This window comes from Podarcis cretensis (assembly GCF_951804945.1).
Source record: "Podarcis cretensis genome assembly, chromosome: 5".
NCBI lineage: Eukaryota > Metazoa > Chordata > Lepidosauria > Squamata > Lacertidae > Podarcis > Podarcis cretensis.
In genome coordinates, this window is record NC_137174.1 from 50,166,315 (window position 1) to 50,186,612 (window position 20,298).

A 20,298-nucleotide genomic window follows, 5' to 3' on the forward strand; every position below is an offset into this window, starting at 1 on the left:
AGATATTCCTTCCCCAGTTCTAAAGCAAACGTGAAATCATTTCCAAATTCTATCAATATTAGGAAGCAGAATGCTAGTTAAGCACATTGACCATTAAGTGAATCTATGTAAGTATATCCAGTTTACATAATTGATCCCACTTTAAAAATTGGAGTTTTCCTTCCGGTTATCGGCCTTACCCCACCCTTCTACTAGTGTTTATGATTACACTTGATAATTGCTTAACAGTGATGTGGTCCTCTTAGGAATCAAAGCAAAAAATGTTTGAATGAAACTAGGCAATCTTCTGAGTATAGTGGTGTTTTGAAGGCATCTCTTTGACGGCTATCACTGCAAAAACTTTTCTTTTTCTTTTAACAAACAATTGACCCGCCAATGTGCTGAGTTTTAAGCTCTCTGGTATATTATTCTGAACCATGCTCATATGATTTTTTTTGCATTTTAAAATAATTTTATATGTTTATATGTTGGTTGATTTTGTGATCTTGTCTTTTTATGTTGTAAATTGCCTTGAGCAATTTTAATGGAGACAAGTTAACAACATTTTTTAAAAAATAAATGAATACCAAAATGGTACTGGTATAAATTATTTCATTTCATTTTGATGTCTTAAGAATTGTCCAAAATGTAGCTCATGGATTCAGCGGCCTTTCCCAGTGTTTGCTCCATAGCTGTGTATTGGCAAATTGTCAGTAGCCAGGTATGTGGTATAGACTTTTATTTCCTTCTGCTTATTTTAAACCTGTTCTATATAGTACAAAAAGGGACAATATAAGTTTGTAGGGAGTATATTTAAGGAATGACGGCACTGTATGAAAGGAAGTCTGCATACCTTGAGTGCACTTTGTGGCATGAGTCCAAAGTGAAAAAGGCTGTAAAAAAATATAATCATATTCTATAAATATACTATTGCACCTGTATTGTACCAAAAAAAATGGGCATGCTGATCCTATAGTCCTTCTACATCAGCAGCTGCTATGTCAGGGCTAATGATGGTGTAAGTAGTCATTATGCTATATGCACACTCAGCAGCATAGTCAGAAGGAAACTGGAAAGCAGTCATAAACGTTTCCTGGAGAAGGCAGATCTGGCCACATGCCTGGTTGTACACACACATACCGCTGAAAAGACGCAAAACTGCAGTTAATGCAAAATGCTGCAGCCAGAGTGCTGCCAACAGCCATTGTTCAGAAAATGAGGCTTCATTATTGTTTGATCTGCACTGGCTCTTTGTAGTTACAGAGCACAAATGTTGGTCATTCAATACCTTTAAAGTCCTAAATGGTTTGGGACCAGGATTTTTAAAGGACTATCTTTTTTCTCATGAATTTACCTGCATGTGGAAGGAATCAATACAGGTCCTGCTCTGGTTACCACCACCCACAGAGGTGTGGTGGGTAAAGACATAACAGGGCCTTTTCAGTTGCTGCTCAAATACTCTGGAACTCCCTCCCCTGTGAGACCTATCTGGCTCCCTCTTTGTTGGCATTTGCACAATCAAGTCTGCCATACTATGTTTTGGAATAGCTTTGTTTTTCTTTCTTACTTTGATATTTTGTTATTTTGTGCAGCTGGAGGTTTTTATTGCTGCTGAGGTTTCATGGCTTGTTACTATTTCTGTTAATGTTATTAAAAATGTGGGGGGGGGGCAGAAAAGTGGTGGGTCAATATCGGCAAACAGAGAGAGAGAGCTACAGAAACAAGTGCCAGAATAACAATGCTCACAGGCACTTATAACTTGTAAATTGCATGGTTAATTGGTGAAGACAACAAGGACACCAGACAAGGCATGGTGGTGGCCAAATGACCCAATGATATCATTTATCCCAGTATGCATCCCAATGCACTACCAGGTAATCAGAAAGAAGACACAGCATCTTTCTTCTACAGAACAAGCCACCATGGGACAAGAATAAACACATAGTGCTCTAATCTCCAGGACTCTCTACATGCAGGAATATAGTCCCTTGTCAGCACTGATTCAGACAGCCTTCAAACTGCTACACTTTTACCAGAAAAAGCAACTAGATGCAAACAGGGAAGGGCTGTTCCAGTTGCATGCATAATAAGTAGTGTTTGGTCCAAGTCTGGTTTGAAGATAAAGAACCATAAGGGAACATAACAGGGGCATTGAAGTTGTCCATCAATAGTTAGCGCATAAACAGCAGACTGAGCAAGAACAAAGGCCGCCTGGTCATTGTCTTCCCCACTATGGTGAGATGTACTGTGTGTCTGCTTTAAAATGGCAGTAATTATAGCTAAATTTGCATCTACACACAAATTAGCCTATGCAAATTTTAGGTATATCTGTGTCCTCTTTCTTGCAATAAGTGGCCACCTTAATGCACAGAGAATCCTAGGGCACAGCGGAAGGAATCAATTCCTGCTGTCAGAATAATGGTCCCACATCGGCAATTATCAGAACACTGCCAACATCACCACCATATATTGTGTTTTTGTGAGGGGGCAAAGCACTTATATGTGAGAGAGGGCCACATGCACAAGGAAGAAGAGCAGAAATAGGAAGCACCAGGAGTTGCCTGCTAGATCAGAGAGAAACAGCAGTATATGGAAAACAGGAGGTGGGGATTTTAGTCATTCCAGGAGGAGATGGTGGAGTGACCACTGCCAGGTAAAGTGTACCTCCTGGGTGTCCTGCTGCCAGCAACAAAGATTTGAGTGTAAGGAGGGGTGAGCAGTACAACTAACACTCAACCAGCCATACTATAGACAGATTCCCAAGTCACACAGCTACAGGAGCAGATAGAAGGTAGACTCGTCACTGGTCTTTCTAGTTTCTAGCTCATGGTATGCCCCTTTCTTTCTCCTCATCGCATTCATGGCACCCAGGGAGAGCACCCATATAGACTAGAACAAAAGAGGGGCAGTGTGGGCCTGTAGACCAGCAGAAACAGCGCAGACATGTAGTCCCATCTTAATCCTTGATCATGTTCTCACAGAGAAATGGGAAAAGCCATCCAGATACACTGAAGGGACTGCTATAATATAGGGAGGAAAGGAGGATGGTACAAGGATCAATTCAGGTACATATTTGGACTCTAGCAATGTCTTTCTTTTTCAGTCACACCTCCCCATGATCTCTTTGTTGATTTCCAATGCTCTGGCTATTTATCGGCTCTGGATCCATTCCAGTCCGGCTTCCGCGCTGGTCATGGGACCGAGACGGCTCTGGTCGCCCTAACAGATGATCTCCACAGGCAGCTGGATCGAGGCGGGTCGGGGCTGCTGATTCTTCTAGACCTGTCAGCAGCCTTCGACATGGTCGATCACGAACTCCTGGACCACCGCCTTGCCGACGTGGGGATCCAGGGCACAGTCCTTCAATGGCTGCACTCGTTTCTCTCTGGTCGGGGACAGAGGGTGGCACTTGGGGGGGAATTGTCATCCCGCCACTCCTTGGTGTGTAGTGTGCCCCAGGGTGCGATACTCTCCCCAATGCTTTTTAACATCTTTATGCGCCCCCTCGCCCAGCTTGTCCGGAGTTTTGGGCTGGGCTGCCATCAGTATGCTGATGACACCCAACTCTATCTGTTGATGGACGGCCACCCTGACTTGGCCCCAGACACACTGATCAGATGCTTGGAGGCTGTGGCTGGATGGTTACGTGGGAGCCGGTTGAAGTTAAATCCTTCGAAGACAGAGGTCCTCTGGCTGGGACGGGACGACATGGGACTGAGGGGGCAACTCCCATCTCTTGCGGGGGTGCAATTAGTGCCAGCACCGTCCGTTAAGAGTTTGGGTGTAATCTTCGATATCTCCCTCTCCATGGAGGCGCAGATTGCAGCTATAACAAAGGCGGCATTTTTTCATCTCCGCCAAGCTAAGCAGTTGGCTCCTTACCTCTCTCGCCCTGACCTAGCCACTGTGATCCACGCGACGGTCACCTCCAGACTGGATTATTGTAACTCGCTCTACGTGGGGCTGCCCTTGAGACTGACCCAGAAACTCCAGCGGGTGCAGAATGCCGCAGCGAGACTCCTTACGGGGTCTTCGCTTAGAGATCACATTCATCCGGTGCTATACCAGCTGCACTGGCTCCCGGTGGAGTACAGGATCAGGTTTAAGGTGCTGGTTTTAACCTTCAAAGCCCTATACGGCCTAGGGCCCTCGTACCTATGGGACCGCCTCTCCTTGTATGCCCCACAGAGGAACTTACGGTCTTCAAATAAAAACACCTTGAAGGTCCCAGGCCACAGAGAGGTTAGGCTGGCCTCAACTAGAGCCAGGGCTTTTTCAGCTGCGGCTCCAACCTGGTGGAATGCTCTGTCACAAGAGACAAGGGCCCTGCAGGACTTGACATCTTTCCGCAGGGCCTGCAAGACAGAGCTGTTCCACCTGGCCTTTGGTCAGGGTGCAGCCTGACTCCCTCCTTTGGCAATCTTTACAAAACTTTAGTTTATGGTTGCCATCAATTTTGATTTTAATTAATTTTTATAATGTTTTTATGATGTTGTACTGTTTTAGTGTTGTTAGCCGCCCTGAGCCCGGCTTCGGCTGGGGAGGGCGGGATATAAATAAAATTTATTATTATTATTATTATTATTATTATTATTATTATTATTATTATCCCAGCTAACCTTACTGCCAATTCCCACATCACTTGCTTGCAGACCTCTGCACAGCTTAGCACACCAGCAATAGTAATCAAGGTGGGTGCATTGCTCTGGCCAGTATGCAGATCACAGCTTCTGATGGAGTACCATGGCAGAGAATCCACTGTTAAAAGTTATAATTTCAATATACCGGTACATAAAATGCTTTGCTTGGATGCATTGTATTTTAAATGCTGTAATGGGAAGTTTACCTTAGGCAAAAAGGTTCCACTTTGGTAGAAGCGTCAGAGAAGGTTGGTCTTTTTACATTAGAGTGAGATAAGCTACCTGATGATTCATCTCTGAAATCAAGAGCTGCAGAGCTCTCACAGCAGGAAGCTGAAACTTGAGAAGCTTGTGTGTGTGTTTGTTGGAGATGGCTAATAGCAGCAGCAGCAATGGTTGTGCATAAGTTCTGCAGTGATGAACAAGCTTCATATCTCCCTCTGGGACCAGAGAGAGGAAAGTTTGCTGAACTACATAAAGGACTGAACCTCATTGTTTTTTGCAATGTGTTACTTTTTTATTTTGTATCAGTTACCTTATAGTCACTAGTATTTAAGACTGTTCTGCAGTAAAGCTTTGGAGAGCATTCTTGTGGTAGAGAGATTTGTTTCTATACAAGGTTCAGATCAGCGATTCCGCTGAACAACTCGTAACACTCACTGCTTCCAACCCCAGTGTGTGCCCCATTAAAGGACAGCTGAGGTGAGTAACAAGTGAGAATATCCTTTCTGCTCACCATCACAAAGAGCAGAGGCACAGCAGAAACCAGGTTTATTGAACAAGATCAGTGGTAGAATGCAAGCAATGCACAGAAGTCTTCTCAGTGGGGTGGATGAGAAGCAGTACATACAATAGGCCAATTCTGCTAATTTATTGATATGGTTTACAAAGATTCCATATTATAGCTGGTGAGTCATAATTCAGATGTGTTTTACCGAGGATACACACACACACACGTTATCAAAAACAACAGTCAACAAAGCAGAAATAAGGATGAGGTGATCCCAGTTCCGGCACTGGCTTCTCAGTGCGTGTTCAGGTTTACGCATTTCTCACTGCAAATACTAGAGCTGCCTGTAAAGAGAGATTGATTCTTAAAACTACTACTACAGAAATTGTAGCTCTCTGAGGGGGACCCTTAACAAACTACAGTTCCCAAGATCCTTTGCAGAAAGCCACAACTGTTAACTGTTATTTGAAGTGCTTCAAATGTATAGTGCGGATGTGGCTGAAGTCTTGGACATGGAGGATAAGGCTATCAATAGCTATATTCTGCTTCCACTGTCAGAGGCAATACACCTCTGAATACCAGTTACTGGGCACTGGAGGTTGGGAGAGTGGTATTGCAATCAGTTACTGCTTGTGGGCTCCCCTTGGGCATATGGTTGACCACTGTGAGAACAGTATGCTGGACTAGATGAGCCTTTAGCCTGATCCAGGTGGATCTTATGATTCCCTTCCACTGTATCTCAGCTCTGTTCATTTTTTACCCTTTCTGCTGGATCTGCTCCTCTGATGAATGACTTTGAGCAGTGGTATCCTCCTGCCAGTACAGCAGTATTACTATACACGTGTATATGCTTCCTGCTCAAGTTATTGTGTTCCTCTGGTGTTGAGGTGTTCATGTTAAGAATGATCCTATATAACTTGAGGACTGGATTGTTCTACAAAGTTGATTGAAACATGAGGTGGAAAATACGTAGAAATATACAAAAACATCTTGAGACTTGAGTCAACAGACAAAATTCAAGTTATACACATCAACCAATATACTAAGGATAACACAAATTTCTTGATCTTTGCAGGAAACTGTTTAGATTTAATGTTCTGCTCATCTGTGAGTGTAGATTATATTAATTATATATGTAATGAAGCTTCTAATTCTTAGCCTGTGTCCTGACTTGGTTTTATTCCAAATAAAAATAAAACACACTGTTGGCTTGTTAGGTCTGTTTGGATATTAGTTGTTTATTTTGCCATTAATATGGAGCTGAGTATCAGTTTTCAAGCCTTCTTAGCATATGCTTTATATTGTTATGTTATTTAACATTTCTGTTGATGTTTTTGCAAATGGTAATTCCTCATACACAGCTGCCATACCTCAGAGGAGTTATTGCTGATTTATAGTAGTGATAGGAATGGCTATTTATACCATGTCTATGAAACCTATTATATTATATTTTCAAAAAATAAGATAGCCGGATCACATCATCCAGATTGTACTTGAAGACATTTGCAAGGTCAGTTTGTGGCTATATTTAATTAGCATTTCAGAAGACATGATCACACTTATCTGCTTGGAAAACTACTTAAAATAGCTCAAGTTATGCAGCATGTAACACCCTTGTATTGATATTACAAGGAATTAAGTTCTATTTACATAATATATTTAAAATTGAAGTGCAATCCCACTCTAGATTGTGGGCTTAACCACAAATGTTCCAAAGTCATTTAGTTTAATGGCAAAATAATTACTAGATGCTGCCTATGGTCACAATCCAGAGAAATGAAGGAATCCTATACACCCTTACCTGGGATTACATTTCATTGAACTCAGTGGGTCTTACATCAGAGTAGACATGCATGGGATGGCTGTTAAGGTTGCACCCTAAGGCAGTGTAATATAATGGGCTGAGTGCTGGATTTGGAACAGGGAGTACAGCAATCTCTGATTAGCCATGAATCTCAGAAGCAGCTTTGATCAGATCACAAACCCTCACCTGACGTAAACTATGTCATGGGCTTTGTTGTGAGAACGATGAAATGGGATATCTCTATGATGGAAGAATGGAATGCAGTATGATCAGTAAATTGTTGTGCATACTTCTGGCTTCCCACAACACAGTGCCCTTCAGATGATGTTGAACTCCAGCTCCCATCAGCCATAGCGAGTGTAGCCAATGGTCAAGGGTGATGGAAGCTGTAATCTAAAATATCCGAAGGACCCAGGCTTGGAGAGGCTCATCAGTTCCTGGAAGTATAATTAACTACTATAACAATTTGGCATTTGTATTAGCTCATCAGCTATTTTGAGCCACCAGCGTATGTATGTGTAACATTTCCCTGGTTTGGTTCTTTCGCTTATCAGAATGCTTAGCTATCCATAGGTTTCAATGTTCCAAAGTCATTTAGTTTAATAGGATTTTCTATATGGATCCTCATATAAACAGTTCTGTGGTTCATGATCTTTTTTCCTAGGGCAGATTCATTAGCTGACCAGTCATTTAGCATGTGGCAAAGCAGACCAGCAATCATTTCAGTTCACCTTCAAAGCCCTCCATAACACCTAATTACATTCCCTGCAGTGTGTGAATAGCATTGCATGCATTCTTCCTCTGAACATGATGCGCTTCCCACACTTAACATATTAACAACTTGTAAGAATGCTGGGTATGATCCATAAACCTGCTGTGCTGCTAAGGGTAAACATAAGAAAGTGGCTTACAGTTTCAACTGGCTGTCTTTTTCAGCCTAACTTGGAGATGCCAGGGATCAAACATTCTACAATCAAAGCATGTGTTCTAACACTGAACATTGCCCTTCCCCCTGTGCTGTGCTGTGTCCTAAGCTACATTCAACCCCCCTCCCAGGCCTTCCAGCCCGAGAAACTCCACAGAAATCTGGGGTCTTGATACCACATGACTTTACCACTTGCGCAACAATCTCTAAGGCTATTAGGAACAGTCATAACAGCTGCTACCCCAAAGTTGCCCAGTTCCCAGCTGAGTCCTGTTGCAATAGCAAAGACCAGTCACAAGCTGCATCATAAACTGTGTATGGGCCATCTAGTACCCTCACAGCATATATGGGGTGGGGTGGCATTCAGCTATCCGCACCGCTGCTGGAAGAGGTTGCACCAGTACAGCCCAGCAATATTGTGATCCTATCCTTAGGCTGTAGGACAAAGTAAGGTTACTTTTAAAGTTAAGCTCCACTGAAGTCACTGTTAAGACTTCAGTTGACAACATGTGGCTAATGATACGGTCATCTTGTTCCATTCAAAAGTCTATTAAGAAATAATTTGTGGCCTGCATTTGTGAGTTTTTAAAAATAATGTCAAAGGTTCTCTCCTTTGCCATTTAGTCATAATTTACCTCTCCCACTGATCAGTTTAGGCTGCAGTCCCAGGCACTGTTCCCTGGGATTAAGCCCCATTGGATTGACTTAACTGATGAGTAAACCTATACAGTGGTACCTCAGGTTACATATGCTTCAGGTTATAGACTCCACTAACCCAGAAATAGTACCTCAGGTTAAGAACTTTGCTTCAGGATGAGAACAGAAATTGCGCGGCAGCTGCACGGCAGCAGCGGGAGGCCCCATTAGCTAAAGTGGTGCTTCAGGTTAAGAACGGACCTCCGGAACGAATTACGTATGTAACCATAGGTACCACTGTACAGTTAGGATTGTGCTGTTACCTTTATGCATACGAATAGACACTATTCATCATGATATGAACTCCGTTCTTTAAGTAAATGAGAGACAGTTTTTGTTCTACTGCCCAGGATCTTTGTGAAACTTTTGACTTTTCCTTCCTGTTTCTTTGCAAACGCCACAACATCTGTAAATATTAAGCTGACTTGAGTTTTGCTATAAGTGCAAAGGGGACAAAATCTGGAATTTTAGCCTAATTTGCATTTTTGTTAGACTTTTTGGGGATCTCTATATAAGTAGCAATTGTGTGAAAACAACGAACAGCTCTCTGCTTGAACCATCTGTCATGAAGTTGTGACATATGTTAGCTTTGTCTATTCAGCAGCCAAGTGAAAATTGATACACTGAACTAGTATTTGGCTCAAATTATTGCATATCTGAATATATATCATAACTGCATGCTTGCGCATACATCTCTAAGCCTCATGAAATTTGCAAGAGATCTGTCATTCATGGAAAATTCAGCATATTTTATGTGTAGTTCTGCATATAAGCCAAATGCACACAATAGCTTGCAGTACTGTTCTCTGGGCTCCTTGTACTCTTCAGGCCAGGCTGGCTATTGTGCAACCTTTGATAGGTTGTGAAACACAACTTCTATCAGCCCCAACCAGCATGACCAATAGTCTAGGATGATGGGAGCTGTAGTGCAGCAACATCTGGAGTGCACCATGTTGGCTGACTTTGTCTTGATTTGACAGTCAAATCTTATGCATGTTCACTCAAAAAGAAGTTTCACTGTATTCAGTGGGGCTCAGTCCCTAGGAATGGTGATTAGCAAGGGTGCCAACTTGAATAAAATATTGGGGGGGGGGGTAGGAAAGCCCTGCCCCACATAATCACAAGACACGGAGCATGCACACCATTTGAATAGCAGTGCCCATTGACTGGGGTGGGGGGCTCAAATATTTTATGGTGGGACACCTTACAGTGAATGTCTAGTAAGAGGTCCCATTGAATTCAGTGCGCCTACTCTCAGATAAGTGGATACAGAATTGCTGCCTTAGTAGGTAATAACAAAGCTCTTCTGAATAGTCACTTTTCCTCTAAGAGGGGTATGTGTGTTCTCTAACATGCCCGGGGCTGAATTTAGATGAAGAGAGGTCCCAGGCTACTCCACTTGTGAGGCCCCTCCTCAACCCCACCCTCACAACTAGAAGAAAATGGAAGAGTGTTATAAACAAAATTGAGTGAAGCCAAGGTGATGACGGGTATTTAAAATTCTGCAATTCACAATTTCTCCTCTAAAGGATATAAGATATTATTGTTAAATACCATGGTGATTTTAAAAAATGCATAAAATTAACACTGAAAAACTTCTGCAATAACTGAACTTTGGGCAGGCCGGGTCTTCCTATTATATACTTGCTGTGATTGACAAGGCATCTGACCCTCACCTGAATCTCGTAGCTCTCCTGACGAGTGCTTTGGTCTGCAGCCACAGTGTGGAAATAAAGGATGAGATTGCCCACCGGATACCAGGCACTCTACTATTCAAATTAGGCCCCAGTGTTTTTGTTACAATCCCCTTCTCAATTAAGTAATCAATTTTAATTTAGAATTTAAATTCTAAAAACTTTCTTATTGTTAATTCGAGCAAGTAAACTATTGCTCTCACTTCATTACAAACAGTATTTCTATGTGTAACACACTTGCAATTAACCAACTATAAGGATTACTGTTAATAGCAACAGTTTTCCTATAACTTGATGGATAGTTTTGATGAACTGCAAAAGCATTTTTAGTTTGCTTTCTGTTGCCACCCTGGAACTTTTCTTTATTAGTGCTACTTTGTACGATTCCTTGCAAATGAAGGAAAACAACTTTTCTGCTTGTATATGTTGATAATATAATTTTGGTTACTGAGTACAAACAAGATGATACAAAAACAAGATTGGGTGCAGGCTTGGCCAGGACATAGGCATCCTGACTGTGACAAAGGTGACCTGTGTGCTTGCTTGCTTGCTTAACAGCTGTTGGGAACTTCAAGGTCCCTGCTCTCCCTTCTTATGGTCTTTGTACTGGACCTGGAGACTCCAATAGAGAGCATTCCATGTCAAGAAGGAGGGCAAGTGGGCACCCTATCAAATGACAGGGCAGGAGCTACATGGAGCAGGGCCCTTTCAGTGGTGGTGCTCATTGTATGCCTTGCTCTTCTAAGACCTGCTCTCTTTTGGCCTGTATTTTGGAGCTTTATAATTTAGGAAAACTTTGGAAGAACTGGTTGACAAGTCATCAGTCGCTCATGTATGAGCGGATTCTATTTGCTGCTATTCTGGGCTTCTGGTGCACCAGGGTTTACACCAGTGTAATATAGTTGGCCAGGATGCCAGAAGGGATACAATTTAGAGCTTTCTCCATTATCTGCACAGCAGGGGGTGTTCAGTCCACAGTGCAAAGGCTGAGCTGAAGCATTCCCTGATGGTTACCTGCTTTCAGCAATAGGGGTCGCTGTTTGGTAGTACCCAATTGGTTAGCTGTCAGATTCTAGAGCTCCCTATTGGTGGCTCTTAGGTAATTCACAAAATACAGAGTCCATTCATAAAACACAGTGTTCATTCATAAAGCAGTAACATAAATCTCCATTGCTACATATTGGGTGTTTATTTCAGTGGTTGAACGTACAGGTTTATGGCCATGCTGTAGTGTAGTGCTTATGCGACTGTGAATAAAAGCTGGCTGGGCTCATTGTCTCAGGGCTTGGGGAGGGGGGAAGAGGTGACAAAACTGATTTCCAATAAGTGCTCTCCCTTTATTTCAATAACAAGTCCTTGAGTTTGTACTCTGAATGGTGACACCAGGGGCCTAGAAGGTGCAGGGCTTGTCAGTCCAACCCCTGCACAGTCTCATCAGGGCTGACCTTAAGGCAGTTGGAGCAATTTGGCCAAATTGGGCCCCACGTGCTGCTCCTAAGGGGGCCCCTGCACCAGGGCAATCTAGGTGGATTTTATTTATATCTGTAAGATTTTGCAGACTTTGGCTGTGAACTGGAGCCCTACAAAAAAAAATATGAAGTTGCTCCTCACTGCTTCAAATTGGGCCCCACTTCTCATAGTTGCTAGGCCTGAGTTTCCCTGCCCTTGCATGAAGTCTTGGGTTTACAATTTTGGGAGAGGAGAGACTGCCCGCTGGGGAGCGGGTGGGTGGACTGGCGAGCCCCCCTACGTTTTTAAGCAGATGTTGGATGGCCCACTGCCATGGGTGCTTAATAATGGGCTGTTCAGAAGACCCCACAGGCCATAAATTCACCTCTGACTCCACCTATCAGTTCCTCATTTTTCCACCCTTAATGCCAAATTCCTTCATTTCTTTGTCTGTTCCTTCCCTCTTCGTCTAGGTCAGCGCCGGCGGCAAGACCCTGGAGGAGAGGCGTTCCAGTCTGGATGCGGAAATCGACTCCTTGACCAGCATCCTGGCTGACTTGGAGAACAGCTCGCCTTACAAGCCGTGGACACAACAGGTCAGAGTTGGGGAGAGATGGCAGGGGGCCACAGGGCCCAGGGGCCACACTCAGCCTCTTCTCTCGGACGGGGGCTTGAGCTGGGGCCGTACATTGTCGCATGTTGCCTGTTGCATTCAAAACAGACTGTGAAAAAGTGGCAAGATATTTTTTTATTTTTAATAAATACCGTGTAGAGCAGCACGCTGGTTCCTACCACATCGGTGTTCCGTGCCTCTATTCTGTTAGCAAACTGTCTTGAGAATGATGCAAGCCACTAGTGAATCCCTCCCCTTTTAGCAGCGTGGAGTTGCAGGTGAAAGACAAGCTTTCCTTGGAGGTTTTTAAGCAGACGTTGGATGGCCCACTGCCATGGGTGCTTAATAATAATAATAATAATAATAAATTTTTATTTATACCCTGCCCTTCCCGGTTCAAAAACCGGGCTCAGGGAAGCTTACAACAAATTTAAGAGGCCCTAGGTTTCAGCCTACTTAGCCTATGCATAAATCCGGCACTGATCATGCCTTTATAAATGACATTTGCTTGCTTTCTATAATCGCTTGCACTGGGTGCTATAACTAGATTTTAAAAACCCCTAGTGGTTTTAATATGATAAAATCTTCGATAATAAAAAACATGTTAGTGCTTTACTGTTTAACGGGTAGCTTTAACTGTGTGGCATTAAGCAAACATTTGGTATCAACAGCCGCAGTAAATTGAAGCTAGTGGGAGTTTTATCCTTGAAAGGAGGGAAAGGTAATGTTGCAAAACCTTCACTAGAGCATTTCTTTTGGGCGAATCCCCTGCGTGATTTCCTCATAGCCCAGGGCTGAGAGGAATTGCCACTTCTTTGAAGTCTTCCTATCAGTAACAATGATCGAGGCTTCTGAGGCGCGCGAGGAGTTGAGAGATGCCCCCCCCCTACCCGCTCATGCGGCGTCGATCCAGACCGCTGCTCCTTCCCCGGCGCGAACCGGAAAGGCGGCGTGTTTCTGTGCGCCTGAGCGCGTCCCCCCAAGCACGAGGACCCTCGAAAGGCGAGGCGGCCTAAAAGTTTCTATCCGAGACAAGTTGGGGAAGGGAAGCGAAGAGGCAGGAGCCGCTGCTGGGCAGTACTTTGAAAACTGCAGGCCGCCCGGCGAAACTTAAGTCACCTTTCCAAAATGGACACCCACCACCTTGGTTTGTTACGAAAGATTCCTTCAGGTTTTGCTTGCGGAAGAGTTCCCGCTCATTCCGAGACGACATTGCTAAAGAGCTACCCTAGTTGGGTCGTTTTTTTAAAAAAATAAAAAATCCCGCCCACTTCCACGTGCGAAGAAAAGCGTACATTTTGGCGCTTTCCTTTGGCCATAAAGAGCGCCAAATGCGTCGTTGAACCCAGATTTGGGAGCTTGCTGTGAGGGCGAGAGAGAGGGGAAAAACTTTGGGGAAGGCAGGTTGGGTGAAGTTCCCCGCCGCGTTTACGTTCGAAAGAGTGGGACCCTATGGACATATATACGTCTCCAGAGAAGCAAGTCCCATTGAGCTCATTGGGTTTCCACGCAGGTGAGCGACGCCAGGACTGCAGCGCTGCCTTAAGCTGGGCGAACGGCGACACCCGGGCGCGCGGCTGCACCTGCTGGAAGAGCCTCCTCCGCCGTCCCCTTCCGCGGGATCAATAGCTCCGTCTGCTCGCTGCGTGCGCCTCGTTCTCCAACAGAGGGGGCAACGTGAGCTCAGAAGAAAACCCCGGCAGCGATACAAAAGGCGTCTCGGAGGGTTTACCAGGCGCAGTCTCTCCCGCTCTTCTGTGCCTCCCCCCTCCACGCCGCCGCTCAACGAGGTGATGGGCAAAGCTAACTAGAAACATTTCTAAAAGCGCCTGCGGACTCGAGGAGGTGTAAACTCCGTCAGGAAAGAGACGGGAAGGGGTGGTGGTGGAGGAGGAGAGGAGGAGGCGCAATCGGGCCAGCCCGGAGCCGCACAGACACCATGATGAGTTGGAGTCGCCTGTAAAGGAGAAGGAAAAGCGGATTTGGCGGAGTGATCGTGTGTGGCCGCGGGACTGGGGACAAGCGGCTGGATATTGATTCCTTTCTACCCCCTCTCTTCTGGGTTTTTTTGTGTGTGCCTCTTTCTTGGAGTCGCTCCCCGGGGGCGAAAAAGTGCCTCCCCTCCCTAAGAGGCAGGCGAAAGCTGCTCTTGTGTGTCGCACTCGCGCGCTCCCCCGGCGTGAGTCCCCTTCTCCCCCTCCCTCCCTCCCTCCCTCTTGCTCTTTCCCCTCATTGAGAAAAACACACTCCTGTTTTCCAAGATGCTGGGATGTAAGATCTGAGAGGAGAGCCTTCGTCTTTTTCTTCTCCCTTTCCTCTTTTTCTTCTTGCAGAGCAGCCGCTCTTGCTGGTACTGGTGCTGTTGGACGGAGCGGAGAGGACAGAGGCGGGCGGGGTGGGGGATTTTTCTCGGGAATTCCGTGGATATGAACTTGGGGGCTTTGGAACCGCGCTGGTTTGGAATATCGACGTGCTGATCGCCTCTTGGAGTGGCAGAAAACGAGCGCACTTGGGGAGGACGACCGGCAAAAGAGCAAGATGTCTCTGGCCACCTTATACTTCGTTTTGCCCTTAATGGGTAAGTGTCTGGTGTTTTCAGGCTCGGGCGGGGGGGGGGTGGGCTCTGTAAAGTTCAAGGCTTTGCTTTTGTGGGGATCTGAGATGTGTGTGGACCGCAGTCCGCCAGCCTGCTCTTTAAAGAGGGATCCCTGAAGTTTTCTGTAGTTTTTAAATCACGGCTTTGGCAAACATCCTTTGACAGGGACAGAGTGCTCATCAAAAGATCAGAGGAGATCTCAACTATCTGTTAGCAAGTTGGAAGGGAAACTTTCAAACCATCTCAACCTTGGCAACTTGCTGAGAAGGGAAGTGGGGACGTTTATGCATGAGATGGATGGTTGCATCTTCTGTTGGGGAAAATGGTTTATGCCACAAATCTGCTCTGTTTTGACAATAGGCATGATGTACAAATGTGTGTGTGCATGCCTGTGTTTCCATAAGCGAGAAAAGAAATGCGGTAAGGAAGGAACTGGGGTGGCTACGGTCTGCTTTGCATGCTTCCGTGAAAAGTCCTGGATGGAGAGCAATACCAGAACAAAACCCTTGTCAATTTGTACCTTTCCTGTAGAAAGTATAGTAATCACAGCCTTTTAAAGAGATCTCTCTCGCCTAGCTATTCACGACTGTCATTAAAATCACAGCAAACCCTTTGTGAAAACTGAGAGCAAGCACTTAACCCACTGTTGCTGCTCTCAGCAGCGCATGAAGGAGAAGAGCATTGAATTGAGAGAGGGAGTAGATCTTTTACTCCACAAGTGAACCCCTGTGGTTTGTCTTGTAAATTGAAGTAATCTGGGGATTCCTGGTCTGGCTGTAGTTAATCCAATAAAATTAAATGAATACTTTTCTGGGAATAATGTAAGGTCCAGGATCCAGGTGTAGCAAAAATTCAGTTATGTTCCCAAACTCTTTTGATGCTGGAGAAACTGGCTGTGTAATAGGGAGGGAGAACCTCTCTGTATGTTCTATTGGGGCATTCATTTTGTAGGGATGCAGTTTTAAGTACTTGATTTGTAGGGGGGGGGTAGGGAAGGAAGCTGGATTTTCTGTTGGGAAGCTCTGTTTCCCTCCTCTACTATGCTTGATGGGGGAGGAAAGGGAGCTCGAGTAAAGCATTCACTCCCTTGCTTTCCCCAGTACAATTATTTATGTCCTTTTAGAGTCCCTCCTAAGTTGGCATCTCTGTCAACACACAGCCTCAAATGTGTTTTCTTCTCCTCCTTCTCTTTGAATGTAGAAGTCCTCTTGTCCGCAGAAGTGAGTGGGCTGCTTGGAGGGGAACGCCTGGATTGTGTGAAAGCCAGTGACCAGTGCCTCAGGGAGCAGAGCTGCAGCACGAAATACAGGACACTGAGGCAGTGCGTGGCAGGCAAAGAGAGCAACTTCAGTCGGGCGACAGGCCTGGAGGCAAAGGACGAGTGCAAGAGCGCCATGGAGGCTCTCAAGCAGAAATCTCTCTACAATTGCCGCTGCAAGAGAGGCATGAAGAAGGAGAAAAATTGCCTACGTATTTACTGGAGCATGTACCAAAGCTTACAGGGTACGTTACAAAACACTGAACCATTCCACACTCTCCCCCACTTTCTGATTAGCATGGGGTTCCCCACCTCTGCTCCTCTGATCTACCATGAGCTGACCTTGTAATTCTCGTTGTGTTCTAAGGACCTTTTCCAGCCACCCAGGCAGAGCAGCTGTTGCTGCTGCAGTCGCCTGTTGTTGGGAAATGCAGGATAAAAGATTTCCTCCAGGGGGACTCAGCTGACCTTTGTAAACTGAAGTCAAAAGATTAGGGCATTAGGTACTTTACTTCTCTACCCCAAAGGTTCCTCAGCACTTGTTAATGAGATCAAACTTCACAGGGTTGAGGGGTCACTCCTCACCCACTGTGTCAAGCTGTAATTAATTGTTTCCTAACTGACCCGAAAAGTTACACAGGGTCTTCATTTTAAAAGCAGCCTCCTTTCCGCTTGTGTACTTACATAAGCATATGGCTTGTAGGATTGTAGATACTTTAGGGGAAAGGGTCCAGATGTAGAGAACCTACTAATTGTTCACTGTTTAGAGAATTGAACTTGACAAAATGTTCATTGATTCCTGATGCAGCAAGACAATACAGTATTGGAATCTGACTCTGTTGATTTGGGAATTTAAGACCCAGTTCTGTTGTCCTTGATATGTTTTATAATATCTCTTCTAAAGCTTCCACACCTGTGGCACCTAATTGAAATCAATATTTTAGTCAATGACAACACTGAATAATTTAATGACTTTGGATTTATTGGTTTTAGCTTTCACACTAAATTATACCTATTACTGGCTAGTCTCTACTGGATATTACATCCTCTCACTTTTAAAAGAGAGTGGCTGCTTTTACTGGGCACATCTGTACTGATGTAAGTCCCAGTGAGTTCAATGGGGCTTACTCCCAGGTAATTATGTGTAAGATTGTAGCATTTGATTCAGTTTCATTGGTTCCCCTTGTCCCAAGTAAGGGAAGATAATATCTAAATGCAAAGTAAGTCACAACTCTGGATATATGGGAATTTACTTAATAGTCTTATAACCACACCACACCACAAAACTTCCCTCCCCTTGTATCTCTTGAAATCAGGATTATTTCAGGTAACCACCTGTTCCATAATCATTCCATGTCATGGTGGAGGAGGAAGAGGAACTATTGGCAAAATACTTCTCTCCTGAAGCTTCTGTAATGTAAAAGAAACCAGATTTTAACACTAGCTTCTTAAGAATAAGTGATATAGGATGGGAATGAAAAAAGACCTTCCCTCATTATTTTCAACTATATGCTGGGGTGATGCAGCATGATGCTATTTAGCATTTGTCTTCACTACAGCCACAGGAGGGAGGCGATAGTTCTGCGGAAGCTATATTTCTATGGTAGAATCACTAACCCTACAGCAAAGGGTACAAGAAGATGGGGCAGGCCTAGGTTTTGGAGAAAGGGCCTGGGGAGGAAGTGGTGACCCAGTTGGGGCAAATAAGTAATGGCTGGTTGGATTTGTATGTTGAGCTTTATAGGCTGGAACATCTGGTTGTACTGAGGTTTCAGAAGGTAATAAACATGGGAGAAAAACAAAGCATTTTTTTTCATTGTCCTTAGGGAATGACTTGCTTGAAGAGTCGCCTTATGAGCCAGTTAACAGCAGATTATCTGACATATTCAGGCTAGCACCAATTGTATCAGGTAAATGGATTTATGTTTCTTTTTCTGAACTGTGGGCTACTAGCTAACTTTCAAAATTGCTTGTGAGGTTGTTTAATAATGTATTTCCTTCCATTTCAAAATGAGCACAACTGGTTCTGTAGTAAATGTAAGTTATAGTCTGGGTACCTATGGAAAAACCATATGGGCCTACTGTACCACAAATTCTACTTTCACGCATGGTACAGTCCTACACAGGTTTCATTGGATGTTCAACTCAATTGTGTATAATGGGGGTTGATTGCTAGTAAGTGTATTTAGTATTATAGCCCAAGATTGCAATCCTAAATGCATTTAGTTGTGTGTGAGCCCCACTGAAAGCATTGGGACTTATGTCCGAGTAGAAATGTATAGGATTGCAAATGTAATGATGTAAGCTCAATCTCTGTTTGTCCATTATAAATGCCTGACTCTTTAATAGACAGACTGGGCGAGATTGCATATGCCTATCTCATCTCTGGATGACTGCAGCATCAAGTGATCACATCAGTTTGTGAAACAGTCATCCCAGACCAAATACCAAATACAGAGCATTCAGATCATCTGACATCAACTCAAATACAGTCCATACATTAATTTGTGAATCACCAAGTACTAAGACATCCAGTGATGAACACGTATTGTGTGTGAATAAGATATGTGTCACTGGTATTTATTGGAAATTATGTTTTACTTTTTGTTCAGCATAAGTAGCTATTGTTAGACTGCTGCATGCAGTGTATAAATGATCAATACTTCTTGTAACATTGCATTTTTTACAGTGGTGCCTCGCAAGACGAAATTAATCCGTTCCGCGAGTCTCTTCGTCTTGCGGTTTTTTCGTCTTGCGAAGCACGGGGCTTAGCGGCTATTAGCGGCTTAGCGGCTATTAACGGCTTAGCGGCTTTAAGAAAAAGGAAACAAACTCGCAAGAACTCGCAAGATGTTTCGTCTTGTGAAGCAAGCCCATAGGGAAATTCGTCTTGCGAAGCACTTCAAAAAATGGAAAACTCTTTCATCTAGCGAGTTTTTCGTCTTGCGAGGCATTCGTCTTGCGGGGCACCACTGTACTTCTTGTATTGTGTTATTGGGGGAAAGAAGTGTGTGTGTGGGGGGGGGGAGGCTAAGTACACCTGCAGGTGGCAATCTAATTCTCTGCCTCCAGAATTTACAGTGCAACACCTGGTGATTAACGAAGCCTGTGTAGATTACCTTGTTTGACACTTAAGCACTTAAGGCAAATGAAATAATACCCTATCACTTCTGGGACAGGAAGAAATGAGTGTCTCCTTTATAATGATTTTTTAAAACTGCTTGCATAAATGATTCGTTTTCTCGTTGTTCTTTCAGCAGTTTTTCTTTCAAAAGTCTCTCCTTGTATGATAATCCTTAGCAAGTCTAGTACTTTCTCCTTTATGGAATGGGACTGGATGCATTTGTGCTTCCAAATTTAAATTACATTTCTTGTGGATAAGAAATATTTACTGACACCATATATTTTAGGCATTGCCACAATCTTGCAGTCTGTTACATTCAACTATAGAATTCACTTTATCCACAAAATAGGACATTTCTGTTGAAAACTGGTAATACAGTACCTGAGATACCAGCCAATATAACATTTGCATGTTTGCACTTAAACTCACTGCTCAGTTCCTTGGTGAAGACAGGAACTGTGTTGGCTAGACTGTGAAATGGTGGGGAGGGAGGAGAGACCTAAAATATTAGAGTAACAGAGTGCCAGGATAAATGGTGTAGAGAGGAAATGGTTTCTTGAAGGCTTTCCAAATAAGTAATATATGACAATTTCATCTGAATAGGCCAATGCAAACTTTGCAAAGCGAGCTCTTAATGTTCCTTTAAATCATTTTAAGATCAATGTTTATCTTCCTTTTAAAATTAATTTGATCAGAACATAAGCTTCTTTTCTGCCTCAGTTCTGATTTCTTTTTCTTTTTTAGCAAAATGGGTAGGAGTGGGTTGGAGGTGTTTATTTAGGTGTTAGAT

At 43.9% G+C, this 20,298-nt stretch overlaps 3 protein-coding genes across 4 annotated transcripts in view; 2 read left to right on the plus strand and 1 right to left on the minus strand.

Annotated features, from left to right (window-relative positions):
- The window catches only part of HSPA12A (heat shock protein family A (Hsp70) member 12A), a 320,123-nt gene that overhangs the window by 217,067 nt on the left and 82,758 nt on the right, over nucleotides 1-20,298 (plus strand). The window lies entirely within an intron of this gene.
- LOC307216431 (pancreatic lipase-related protein 2-like) overlaps nucleotides 1-20,298 on the minus strand; it is a 195,371-nt gene that overhangs the window by 119,387 nt on the left and 55,686 nt on the right. The window lies entirely within an intron of this gene.
- GFRA1 (GDNF family receptor alpha 1) overlaps nucleotides 13,468-20,298 on the plus strand; it is a 221,032-nt gene continuing 214,201 nt past the window's right edge. The window contains exons 1-3 of the mRNA XM_079976727.1: nucleotides 13,468-15,108; nucleotides 16,327-16,629; nucleotides 18,211-18,294. Coding sequence (XP_079832853.1) covers nucleotides 15,069-15,108; nucleotides 16,327-16,629; nucleotides 18,211-18,294 — 427 coding nt within the window. The 5' untranslated portion in view covers nucleotides 13,468-15,068. The remainder of the gene's footprint in view (nucleotides 15,109-16,326; nucleotides 16,630-18,210; nucleotides 18,295-20,298) is intronic.